We start from the raw sequence: 14,024 nt of genomic DNA, 5'->3' as shown, positions 1-14,024 counted from the left end.
ACCAAAATGTCCTCCTTACACTATGGGAAGCAGCCACAGTGAAATGTGACCTCCAGCTCCAGTCATAGAATAAAACTTCCATTCCTATAGAGAATCTGTGAGAATGCATGATTGTTGATTTTTTGATTTGATCTAATGATTGTTTTCTACATAAGCATGATAAAGAAGCAACCAGAGGGAGTAACACTCTTTATCTTATTATCGGCAGTGATTTTTGATTTTTTGGATTTTAATGTTACACAAAAGATGTGGTTTTTCTGCATTTAACCATCTGACAATGTCTGTGTGTCAGTGTTCAAATTTTTACTGATTATTAATTTTATACTTTTTAGTACAAAGCATTTTTACTCTATATGCTGATTTTTATCCCTTTTTATATGTGCAATTTTCTGACAATTTAAAAAGTTTAAATATCCCCATATTTTGACATCCTGTGAAATTCTGCCCTGGCTCGATGCATTGTAACCTTACCAATAAAACCCAAACCATTTAATCAGCAGAGTATACAGGTACTGCTGTCCAGGAAAGCCCACAAGATTTATATTGATGTGACTGAGCCATTGGGCTGGCAGTATCTGGCACAATATTCATGAAGGAGTATACAGGTACATTTGGTTGATTAGTATATTTGATATGGTAGACATGGTAGGTTATGTTTGGGTCAACCATCACGGGTGGTTCTTCACAATGCCATGATCAGTTCTCTTGCATTGAACACAGTATTCTGTAAAGGGCAGATGGTGTGAGTGATATGTGGTTTACATTGTGTAATGTAAGGTTATATTATTCATCTGGCTTTTTAGCCTAGGTAGCCCAAGGAGCACCACTGACTCTTTGTTACCAGACACAAGGAGATTGGCCAGGTAGTAGAGATTACATGCTGTGGTGGGGAAGCCCTGGCATTGCCTGATCTTATCAGGAAGGGCAAAAAGAAAAAGGAGAATGTTTTCGTTGGAAAAGAGAATGGTGGTGGTGGTGGTGGGGAGAAATAGGTGAATTATATTAGAAAATAGGTTGGGGGGGGAGTAATAAGATCAGTATGGGATTAGTGGGGGACAAATCCAGATGAGTTGCTTTTCCAAGCTGTAGTTATGTTTTGAGAGGGGGGAAATGGGAGGCACCTATCAGCAAAATGAGGCACATACATGCCTATCATACCTATACCTATGGGCACACAAGATGTTTTTATTATTATTTATTTATTTATTTTATATTTTTTTTTCACTATATATTCAGGGCATGTATTATAATAAGACAAGTAACTTGACAACATGACCTTGCCCTTTTGTCTCATTTCATTTAATCTTGCACAGAGACAGGATCACCTGAATGTGAATAGAATGTGGGTTTTTTTTTTTTTTTTTTTTAAGGATCACATATTACCCATTTGGTCACTGCATAGTTCACACACATGACCAATTCATTCCCACACTACTGTAGATCTTAGCCTGCAGCTGCATTAATTAAAAAAATAAAAGAAAAAAAACGTGACCACAGCAGCCTTTCTGACCTTAAACAGTAGTAATAAAACAGAATTGGGAGAGATGTAGTTTGTGCTTAAGAATCTAATGGCTAATTTTTGAATTTTCCAGAAGTTGGTAATATTTCAATATGTAGCGGTATTTCCATACCTTCATGGCCTTCCTGCAGACTGTTGTGCAGTGTCCAGGCTGATTGCAGTACACTTATTTTTTACTTCTCTGGATGATACCCTAATTTTTTCTGAATTCTTAGTGGTGAAATCAAAGCATGTGGGGAAGAAATACTGCTGATCATACATATATATGGTACTACCTTTCATGTCCAGTTCAACATTTTGTTAAAGACTATTTTAATTTTTTTTAATGACTAGTTTTATCTTTCACAACTAGAGAAGCAATATGATAATCACCTTCCAGTATTCTTGAATTTCTTGAAATTCATGTTTACTTTGTTGAAAATAGCTAACATATCAGAACTTTTTTAATAGGTGTTGCAGCTTTATCAGATTTCTCAACTGAACCATGGTCTAATGATGGTTGGTCCTAGTGGTAGTGGAAAATCAACTGCTTGGTGGGTCCTGTTGAAAGCTCTTGAACGTTATGAGGGAGTGGAGGGTGTTGCTCATGTTATAGATCCAAAAGTAAGTCTTTATTTAGAGTAATGATTTTAATTTGTTATTATTTATTTATAATATGATTTGTGATAGCATGATTTGTGGAAGTGAAATACAAGTTTTCCTACCAGCACAACCCAAAAATCACTAGCATTGGTTAAAAATTGAAGAAATCACTTTGAAGAAAACAGTGACCATATAAACTTTCGCAACTCTCTAATCCTGCCATATAACAAGCCTCTTCAGTATATGTGCAAATGTGACCCCAATTCACACAGGAGGATCAAAGGCTGACACAAGTAATTATAGACCTGTCAGTTTAATTTCTGTTCCAGGTAAATTAATGGAGGCACTAGTTAAAGAATCACTGCAGGTCATTTAGACAAGACTTCAGTTATAGCTCGGACACAGCATGGTTTTGTTAAGGGGAAGTCTTGCCTGACCAATTTGATTGGATACTATGATGCAGTCACAAAGGAACTGGATGCAGGGAATAACTTTAATATTATATATTTGGATCTTAGAAAGGCTTTTGATACTGTTACACATGGAAAACTGCTGCACAAATTGGAGCAGTGTGACATTGGAGGCAAATTGCTGCTATGGATAAAGGGGTGGCTGAGGGGGAGAAGACAGAGTGGTAATCAATGGACACTGCTCGTCGTGGACTAATGTTATTAGTGGAGTTCCTCAGGGCTCAGTGTTGGGTCCATTATTGTTTTCTGTATTTATAAATGATATTGATTATGGTATATCAAGCTTAGTGTCGAAGTTTGCAGACGATAGGCAGGGTAGGAAGGTAGGCAGGGTTGTGAAGGACACTACTGACATTTTGCTGCTGCAACAGGATCTGGAAAGGTTGAGCAGATGGGCTGAGAGGTGGCAAATGAAGTTTAACATTGACAAATGTAAAGTACTACACATGAGAAACAGCAACCCCAGAGCAACGTATCAACTCTGTGGTACTACACTGACAGTGGTAGAGAATGAAAGAGACCTGGGGGTGGTGGTGCAGGAAGACATGAAGTTCTCTGAGCAGTGCAGATGGGCTGCAAGAGTAGCTCATGGTGTATTGTCAATGATATATAGGAATTTTTCTAGCAGGGATAAGGAGGTGATTATTCCCTTGTATAAGGCAATGGTCAGGCCACATCTTGAGTACTGTATACAGGTCTGGAGGCCTCATTTCAAGAAGGATGTAGAGCTGCTGGAACGAGTACAGAGAAGTGCAACAAGATTAGTGAATGGAACAAAGGGGTGCTCTTACGAAGAAAGGCTTAAGTTTTGCAAATTACAGTGTCTGGAGACTAGGCACCAGCGCGGTGATCTGATAGAGGTGTATAAAGCCTTGAATGGTTTGAGCATACTCAATGCTGATGGGATTTTTCCTCTCGCTCAGAATAATCACCTGAGAGGGCATAAGTTCAAATTGAGGAAAGACAGATGTATGATAGATGTGCGGAAATTTGCCTTTAGCCAGCGGGTGGTTGGTTGGTGGAACAGACTTCCATCCCTTGTCATGGAAGTTGATAGCCTAAATAAGTTTAAGGCTCAGCTGGACAGGTATTTTGAACGAACAGAAGTGGAAGTGGGTTTTTTTTTTTTTTTTTTTTTTTTGGCTGATGCTGCATAAGCTTGCTTTCTTGCATCAAATGCCTCTACTAATGCTAGTCCAAAATCCTTACTAACTCTGCATAAGTGATTAAGATTTTCCTCTAATTCTTTGGGGTTGTGGCTTATGACCACAATGTCATCTGCAAATCGTAAATAGTTTAGGTACTCTCCATTCACATTGACTCCTTTCTGCGACCAGACTAATTTTCTGAAAGCTTCTTCAAGGGTAGCAGTAAACAACTTCGGAGATATTGTGTCTCCTTGTCGGACTCCTTTCTCAATTTTAAATTTGCTACTGTCTTTGTCTAGTCTAATAAAGGAGATAGTATTCTCATATATTTTCTTAAAAATCATAATATATGGGATATCTATGCCTTGTCTCCCCAGTGCCCGATACATTGCCTTAGGCTGTATGGATCTCAAATGCCCTTCATAATTCACAAATGCCAGACATAATGGTGTTTTATATTCATTTGCTTTTTCACATTATCTGTGACATTACGTGAAGGTGATCCATAGTGGAGAATCCTGTCCTAAAGCCAGCTTGCTCTTTTGATTGATTCTCATAATGTATTCTTTCTAATCTGTTAGTAATGACCCTTGTAAACAATTTGTAGATGTGGGATAACAAGCTAATTGATCTGTAATTTCCAATTTCTGATTTGCCTCCTTTCTTATGCAGCAAAACTATGATTGCATTATTCCACTCCTTAGGTGTCACACCTTTTCTAATGCATTTTTTGAAGAGTCTTGCCAGTTTTTGTGTCATGTCTCTTCCTCCCAATTTTACCAACCCCTCAGTAACCTCCCCCCCCCACCCAGGATTTCTTTTTCTTCAATGCATGTTCTACCTCATCAGGAAGGATATCAGCTATGTTGTATGTGTTACTAATTTGCAATTCATCTTCCCCACACATCATTCTCTCGCTCCTTGTATAACTATTTATAGTAGTCTTTTGCTATTACTGTTGATTTAAATCCTTTGTTTTCTCTTAATGCTTGTTCTACTTTTCTTGTGTTAAATTTTCTTATGTCCTCTCTGAGTCTATTTATAATGGCTTTGCATAACTCAGTATACTCAGTTTTCTCCTTGTTGGCTTTAGTTCATCATGACAAGTGTTTTTTGACTGATTTTTTTTTTTTTTTTTTTCTTCTTTAGATTTCTTTTTACCTATTGGTTTCTTGGGCTTTATCACTTTCAGAAAGTTGTAATATTCCTCATTGATATCTTGGTCCTGAGCAGTCTGCAGAAGCTCAAACTTGTTCTTAAGTTCCAGTACATACTGCTTTTTCTCCTCTTACCTCTGAAATTTGCTGCCTCAGCCCCTGCAGATGTCAGATTTTAAAGAGGTGTGTGTGTTGAATAGAGTACCAAGAAACTAGAAAAAGAATAAACAAAAATGGGGAAGTAGTCCAGTCCTTTTTTTTTTATTGCTGAACACACACACACACACACACACACACACACACACAACACACACACACACACACACACACGACAGAGAGAGAGAGAGAGAGAGAGAGAGAGAGAGAGAGAGAGAGAGAGAGAGAGAGAGAGAGAGAGAGAGCATACACTCACAAGTATCTTTTCTCATTTTCCAGGCAATTTCCAAGGAGGCACTATATGGCACTTTGGATCCAAATACAAGGGAATGGACTGATGGCCTCTTTACTCATGTACTTCGAAAGTGAGTAAATAATGTGTTTTTGTTGTATATATGCTTACTTTGCACTGAACTAAAGATACCTGCCTAGTAGCTAATTGTGTATTTATATGTAAATCTTTTATCTTATAGATTTACCAAAACTTTTCTTTTTCATTTGCAGCTTTTTGTGTGATCTCTGAATCTCGGAAGATTAAGAGTTGGTGTTGTTGCTAGGCCTGACATTGCAGAGTGGTCAGGAGCGCGAATGCAATAGCACATGCCCTTTGAGTGGACCAGGATTCAACCTGTGACTGCTAAATACGAGTAACATTTTGTATTGATCTGTATTATTGTAAACGCCACTGACCTGGTGGTTGTAAAGCTTCTTCTACCGACTCTTCTCACCCAAAGTCACACTAATAATTGGGTGCATCTGGAAATGATAGCTAAGGACCCCCCCCCCCCAACCAGCCCAACACATTTGCAGTTAGGTTGGGGTTACTTAGTTATCAATTCCAGATGTGTCAAAATTGATAGTGTGCTGGCTGTATCAAATTAAGGATTTGCTGAAATTGGAGCATCGTTCTGTCATCTAGGTTCTCACCAAATAAGGAAATGAGCTTAACGCCATTCATAAAAGGATGATGGGTTGTGTATGGCCACATGCACCTTCAGAATATCAGGTGAGATTTTGATCAAAATGATTCCAGTGGGGAAGACTCCATTGAAGATGTGCCAAGCTGTGGAAACCCTTGTGTTAAATGACAGACATTATAGGTTTCCCAAATATCTAAGGAATGTGACATATCTGAACATGAATATTTGGGGATGAATAAGGTCAGTGCTTTATCCTCATTATCAGAAGATATATTGTGAACGATGTTACTGTCCTGATCAAGGTAAACATTGGAAGTGATTACAGAATGGCAAGATGCACACGTGATATAGGTAAAAGAAACGAAAAAAAAACTAACTCTAGTAAATAATAAGGTGTTTGAGATAATCGAGGAGGAGAAAAAGGACCATCTGCTGGAACATAAGAACAAGTTAGAGCTTGTGCAGACTTTTCAGGACCAAGATATCCATGAGGAATACAACTTACTGAAAGTGATATAAAGCCCAAAAAACTTATAGGTAAAAAGAAATCCAAAGAAGAAAAAAATTAGCCAAGAAACTCTTGTCATGATGAACCGAAGACGACAAATGAAGAGCATGATAAACACTGAGAAGGTCAAAATTCAGTTTACCAACTTATGCGAAGCCATTAGAAAGAGACTCAGAGAAGACATAGAAGATTTAATGCAAGAAAAGTAAACAAGCATTATGGGAAAAAAAAGGACTTAAATTAGCAGTCATGAGCAGTAATTCAAAAAGAGAAATGATACTGAATCTGAAGAATACCGATGGTGTACTTATAAATAGCAGAAGACTACTATAAAGTATTATATAAGGAGCAAGGGAATAATGCCAGTAGTGGGGAAGATAGATCACAAATTAGCAGCACACATGACATACCTGATATCGGCACCTCCATAGCCAGGTGGGCAGGAGCAGCAGTGCGTAGCACACGCTTCTTGATTAGACCGAGGTTTGAGCCTTTGACCACCAAATACGTAGGATGCGGAAATGTTAGGGAATGACTACTGCATATCCCCGGAGCAATATGGCCTTAGTTGCTAATGCTCCTAAAAACCAAATAACAAACAAACAACAAACATATCTGATATCCAAATGATGAGGTAGAACATGCATTGAAGAAAATGAAGAATCAAAAAGCCCCAGGTGAAGATAACTGTACAGTTGTAAAAATTAGGAGGAAGAGACATGACACAGAGACTGGCATGACTTCACAAAATACATTAGGAAGTGTGTGATGCCTATGAATAACGCAGCCATAATTTTGCTTCATAAGAAAGGGGAGAAATCAGAAATTGGAAATTATAAACCAATTAGCTTGTTGTCCCACATCTACAAGTTGTTAACAAGGGTCATTACTAACAGATTAGAAAGAATTCTTGATGAGAATCAACCGAAAGAGCAAGCTGGCTGGGACAGGATTCTCAGCTATTGATCACTTTCAGGTCATATCACAACAAATGGAGAAAGCAAATGAATATAAAACAGCATTATGCCTGGCATTTGTGGATTATGAAAATTCATTTGACTCCATATAGTATAAGACATGTTTTGGGCACTGGAAAGACAAGGCATAGATACTCCATACATTATAATTTTGAAGAAAATATATGAGAATTCTACCTCCTTTATTAGACTAGACAAAGACAGTAGCAAATTTAAAATTGAGAAAGGATTTCTACAAGGCGACTCCATATCTCCAAAGTTATTTACTGCAGTTCTTGAAGTATCTTTCAGTTTAGGCTGGTTGCAGAAAGGAGTCAGTGTGAATGTAGAATACCTGAACAGTTTGATTTGCAGATCACATTGATCATAAGCCATGATCCTGAAGAATTAGAGGAAAATCTAAATCAATTTATGCAGAGTTAGAAAGTTTTGGACTAAAGATGAATATGGTTATAACAAAATTAACGATGAAAAATCATGCCACAGAAAGGAATATAATTATTGAAGGAGCAAAAATTGAAAAGGTGGATTCTTATACTAGGACAAGGCATTAGCTGTAATAATGATGATAAATGGCTGGAAATCAAGAGAAGAATAAATCTAGGATGGATAGCATTCAGAAATATAGTTACATGCTGAAGAGCTATATCCCAATTTGTTTAAAATTGCAGTGGATTGAAAATGGATAATGATGATGAAGGCCAGTGCAAGGTGGGTACCGAGACTTCTGACCCCTGTGCAGAAGCAATTCAGAGTATGGTGTTTACGAGAATTTAGAGCATAATGGAAAGGTTTCTGAAACTTTAATCTCCAGAATTGTTACTCGTTATAAAAGCTGAGATCCTGACACCATCCAAGAACCCTACTCGCACCCAAAAAATTATTTCAGACATAACCTTCTGCCTGCAAGATTATGGCCACCATTTTTTGGGATGCTGAGGGGAATTTTATACATTCACTACTTGGAACAAACTGGGGAGTCATATGCATCCAAACTGTATAACTTAAGGAATGTCAAAGTTAAAACGCTGTGGAAAACTTTCCAGAGCTGCTTGTTCAGGACAATAGAAAAGTTCCCAGATTACAAGCTATTGCTACTGCTTTGAGGGACTGTGATTTTACAGAACTTACCCATCCACCTTACAGTTTGGATCTGGCTCCCAGTGACTTTCTTGTTTCCGGCAAGAACTGCTTTTAATGGCTGAAAACACCTCAAGAAAAGATTACGTGAGTGTTGCTCTGCTGATGGTTAATGAACTGAAGTCTGCTGTTTCTGTGTTCTTTAATGAACAGGGCAAAGAATTTTATTTGTCTGGTTTTGCCTCATTGGCAACACAATGGAACAAGTGTATTGAAGTTCAGGGAATTTACATGGAAAAATAAAACCCGATTTTTGTCTATCTCATTTCCTTCATCATAGGTAGGTAGATAATTTATTGAATGCCTCTTGTAGCAGAATTCTGTAGTTTCGTAGTAATTATTTGATATTCTGGTTTTGTGCACTAGAAACATTGTTTAAGATTCCATTTGTGAGTATAAAGCAGTTTTTGAAACTGCTTTATACTCACATACTCACATATTTTTAATCTGTAAGGATACAGAGGCTTATGTGTCAGCTTGAAAATATTTTCATTGTGCAGTCTTTTGTTAATCTCCAGTATTTTTATATTAGCATTACTAATTCCATGAAATTTGAAGTGTGCTAATTAGAAATCGGTCCATCCATTTTTATTTGTTTTAATTTTTTCCTGAAAATTATAATTTACTTCTTGATCTGTGCCCATTTATACAAATATTAACTGCACTTTGTGTCTGTCAGATATATTTAATATTACAAATTTGTAAGTAAGTAAATAGATGGTATTTTTAGTTTTACAAAATGGCATATCATTAATACTTTCATGATCAGCTTGTTCACTTTCCATGGCAAGACATCTTTGACATAAGAAGTTATTGTATGTTTTAAAGTTAAGATTTTTCTTGATTACATTGACAAGATTTAAAGAGTGATACAAGTAATTACAGAACTGTTAGTTTAACTTTTGTTCCAGGGAAAATAATGGAGTCACTGGTTTAAGAAGCACTGCAGGATCATCTAGACAAGACTGTAGTTACGGTTCAGACACAGCATGGATTTGTTAAGGGGAAGTGTTGTCTGACAAATTTCATTGGATACAATGATGTGGTCACAAAGGAACTGGATGCAAAAAAATAATTTTATATCATATTCTTGGATTTTAGGAAAGCTTTTGATACTTTTGCACATGGAAGACTACTGTACAAATTGTAGCGGTGTGGCTTTAAGGGCAAGTTGCTGCAATGGATTAAAGGATGGTTGAATGAGAGTAGACAGAGTGGTAATCAATGAACACTGCCTTTGTGGACTAATGTTTTTTGTGGAGTTCCCCAGGGTTGGGTGTTGGGCCCAGTGTTCTTTTCTGTATTTATCAGTGATATTGATGAAGGTATAATGACTAAGTCTGCAGACATTATAAGGTTGTCAGACTAACATATTGTTGATGATAGTATGATACTTCATCACAATCCAGGAAGGTTGAGCAGATTGGCTGAGAAGTGGCAACCGAAGTTTAACATTGTCAAATGTCAAGTACTGCATATGGGTAACAGAAACCTCAGAATAACTTACCAACTGTGTGGTACTACACTCAGGGTAGTACAGAATGAGAAGGACCTGGGGGTAATCGTGCAGTTGGATCAGATATGAAATTTTCTGAGCAGTGCGGACAGGCTGCAGTGTAGCTCATGGTGTCTTGTCAATGATATACAGAAATTTTGTTAGCAGTGATATGGAGATGATTGACCCCTTGTAGAAGGCAATGGTCGGGCCACACCTTGAGTACTGCATGGTTTGAGGAAGCTCAATGCTGACAGGATTCTTCCTCTTGCTCAGATTACTCACCTGAAGGGACATAAATTAAAATTGAGGAAAGACAATTGTAGTATAGAAGTATGGGAATTTGCCTTTACCCAGTGGGTGGTTGATACTTAGAATAAACTTCTATCTTTTGTAGTGGAAGGTGAAAACTTAAATAAGTTCAAGGCAGAACTAGACAAGCATTTGGAGTGTGAATGGATGGGTGAAATGGGAACGTTTTAAGAGCTAGAGAGCTTTTTGTCTGAGCTAAAGAGCTTTTTTTTGTGACTGTATTCCTGTTATGAATTTATCATATTGCTCCGAGAAATTTTAGAGAATGCAGTTTGGACAATGTGCAACAGCCAATGCATTTTTGACTATAATTGTTTTTACTATCCATGGTCTTATCTTCAATAAAACATTCATATATTTATTTGCAATCACATTACATTAACAATATTGAAAGGTATGTGTTTACATATCCACAGCTCCGGGGGGCACAAAGGAATTAAATTTTAGATGTGTTGTAACAAAACATAGTGCTATTTCAGTGAAGTACATCATTATAGCCCCTTCCCCTTTATGATCAAAATAATAGTTTTTTTACTCATACTTGATGATTAATATAATTGATACTTGATGATTAAAGCTGGGACTTCTCCCCTCTATTGCTGGTCACTATCTTCTTTACTTTTATGATGATATCATATTTTTCCTTCCATGCAAAGATGATACATGTCTTTATGTGACTATCTTTTTTCAATTCCAGATTTTTTTATGAGCAGGTTCTAAAGTTATTCAATTAATTTTTCTTAATTTCTGTAATGTTTATTAAATTTAATTCTTATTTTACTTATAAAACTTGTATGCAACATCTATTTTTGGTGGCTTGTAAGTGTAAATTCATAAGTTGAGTATTCGCAAAATTTTTGGTACCTGCTTAGGTACTATAATATTTTTTTTAAATAAAATTTCTGTTTGTATTAGTTGAGGCATATGATACAAGAAATCAAGCTTATACAGCATTAGCCAAAAAAATAAAATAAAATAACACCCTTTTCTATTTAAGATAAACTTCTGCAACAACAGATGGAAGTCTGTTCCAATAATAAATTACCCGCTGGCTAAAGGCAAACTTCCGCACATTTATTCCACAACCGTCTTTCCTCAATTTGAATTTATGTCCCCTCAGGTTCATAATCTGAGGAAGTGGAAGATTCCGATCAGCATTGAGCCTGCTCAAACTATTCAAGCCCTTATACACCTCAATCAGATCACTTTCCAGGTGCCTACTCTCCAGGTGCTGCAGTTTGCAGAACTTAAGCATTTCTTGGTAAGTGCACCCCTTTGTTCCTCTCTCCAATCTTGTTGCCTTCTTTGTACTGATTCTAGCAACACTACATCCTTCCTAAAATGAGGCCTCCAGACACTGTACGCAGTACTCAAAGTGTGGCCTGCCCATTATCTTATACAAAGTGATAATCGCCTCCTTGTCTCTGCTAGCAAAATTCCTATATATCATCGACAAGACTCCATGACCTGCTCTGGCAGCCCTTCTGCACTGCTAAGAGATCTTCATAACTGACGGAACAATTACCCCCAGGTCTTTTTCATTCAGATATTGTTGGGATATCAGAGGCATGGTGTCACACAGACATAAGCAGTGCAGAACTGGAATTTGGGGAGTACAATGTGTACAGAAAGGATAGATGGGACAGGAAGGGAGGAGGGGTTATACTGTTAGTTAAGAACACAAATCTAATGAAGTGCATTCAGTTGATGTGGGTGGACAATGCAATGTTGAGTCTGTTTGGTGTGACATAAGCACTGGGAAAGGGGAAAATGAGAGTAGGTGTGTGTTATAGGCCTAATGAATCTGATGAGTATAATGAGCAATTGTGCAAAGAAATAGTGGGCCAGTAAATTAGAGTGTCTTATAATGGGGGATTTTAATTTCCTGGATATTGACTGGAATTTGTGGGTTGGTCACTCACACACTAGCAAGGCTTTTGTGGATTTATTGGATGATTGTTTTGTTCAGCAGTATGTTCGGGAGGCAACTAGATGGAGTAATACTCTTGATCTGATTATCAGTAGTGATTCTTCATGCATCAAGAATCTGCAGATAAAGGAACCACTAGGTGGCAGTGACCACAGTGTGCTGAAGTGGGATTTAGTCAAAGAGGTAATTACCATCAAGGGTAAAGGGAACGATTTTTGTTTTCGTAAAGGGGACTACAGTGGACTTGAGACAGTATTTAAATTCTATGAGGTAGGACCAACTGATGATGTTACCAACAGCAAATTCAAAATGGGAAGCATTCAAAGAATTAATCTTGGAAGCTACTAGGCTTTTGATACCAACAAAGAAATATTGTTCAAGATTTAGCCCTAAATGGATGTCAGATGAACTAATTAGACATGTTTGTTTGTTTGTTTGTTATTTGGTTTTTAGGAGCATTAGCAACTAAGGCCATATTGCTCCGGGATATGCGGTGGTCATTCCCTTGACCTTTCCGCATCCTCCGTATTTGGTGGTGACGGGCTCGAACCCCGGTCTAATCAAGAAGCACGTGCTACGCACTGCTGCTCCTTCCCACCTGGCTATGGAGACGCCATTAGACATGTGACAGGGAATAAAAATGCGTGGGATGCATATAAATTAACATGTGGCACAGAAGCCCATGATAGATATAAGCTGGTCTATAACCAAGTTACAAAGGAGATTAGGCAGGCGAAGGCAGATTACGAGATATCTTTGGCAAAGGATGCAAGGAAAAACAGCAAAGAGTTCTTTATTTATGTAAACTCTAGAAGGAAAGGTAAGAATCAGGTTGGTCCACTTGATATCGATGGTTCAACTATTGATGATCCTGCTCATGTAGCTAACAAACTAAAGGAATATTTTTCATCGATATTCACACAACGAGTTATACAGGGAGAGGAATGCCAGAGGTGTATTCACGTCTGGCAGTAAGCTAGATAATCTTGTAATAACTGAGAGTAAGGAGGAGAAATTGTTGAAGATAAACACAGGAAAGGTACCTGGGGTGGATGGGATCTATCCAGTTGTATTTAAGCAGGCAGCAAAGGAAGTAAGCAAACCCTTAGCCATAATTATGAGAGCTTCCCTGGACTCAGAGGAGGTACCCATGGGTCGGAGATGTGCAAATGTAACCCCAATCCACAAAAGGGATCAAAGGGAGACACAGGTAATTACCGACCTGTTAGTTGAACTTCTGTTCCAGGGAAATTAATGGAGGCACTGGTTAAAGAAGCATTGCAGGATCATCTAGACAAGACTTCAGTTAGTTCGGACACAGCATGGGTTTGTGAATGGGAAGTTTTGTCTGACTAATTTGATTGGTTACTGTAATGTAGTCACAAAGGAACTGGATGCAAAGAATAACTTTGATATCGTATATTTGTATCTTAGAAAAGCTTTTGATACTGTTGCATATGGAAGACTGCTGCACAAATTGGATCAGTGTGGCATTGGAGACAAATTGCTGCTATGGATAAAGGGATGGTTGAGTGGGAGAAGACAGAGTGGTAATCAATGGACACTGCTCTTCGTGGACTAATGTTATTAGTGGAGTCCCTCAGGGTTCAGTGTTGGATCAATTGTTGTTTTCTGTATTTATAAATGATATTGATGATGGTATATCAGGCTTAATGTCCAAGTTTGCAGACAATACGAAGGTTGGCAGGG

General features: G+C 37.7%; 1 protein-coding gene across 2 annotated transcripts in view; it reads left to right on the top strand.

Moving 5' to 3' along the window:
* Dhc64C (dynein heavy chain, cytoplasmic) overlaps window positions 1–14,024 on the top strand; it is a 1,460,071-nt gene that overhangs the window by 593,578 nt on the left and 852,469 nt on the right. For both annotated transcript variants that reach the window (XM_090376486.1, XM_090376487.1), the window contains exons 40-41: window positions 1,970–2,122; window positions 5,312–5,397. In XM_090376486.1, coding sequence (XP_090232612.1) covers window positions 1,970–2,122; window positions 5,312–5,397 — 239 coding nt within the window. The remainder of the gene's footprint in view (window positions 1–1,969; window positions 2,123–5,311; window positions 5,398–14,024) is intronic.

This window comes from Mastigoproctus giganteus, chromosome 6 (genome assembly GCF_048544385.1).
Source record: "Mastigoproctus giganteus isolate SK-2022 chromosome 6, ASM4854438v1, whole genome shotgun sequence".
NCBI lineage: Eukaryota > Metazoa > Arthropoda > Arachnida > Uropygi > Thelyphonidae > Mastigoproctus > Mastigoproctus giganteus.
The sequence above is the reverse complement of the archived record's forward strand: the minus strand, read 5'-3'. Positions and strand labels throughout refer to the sequence as shown.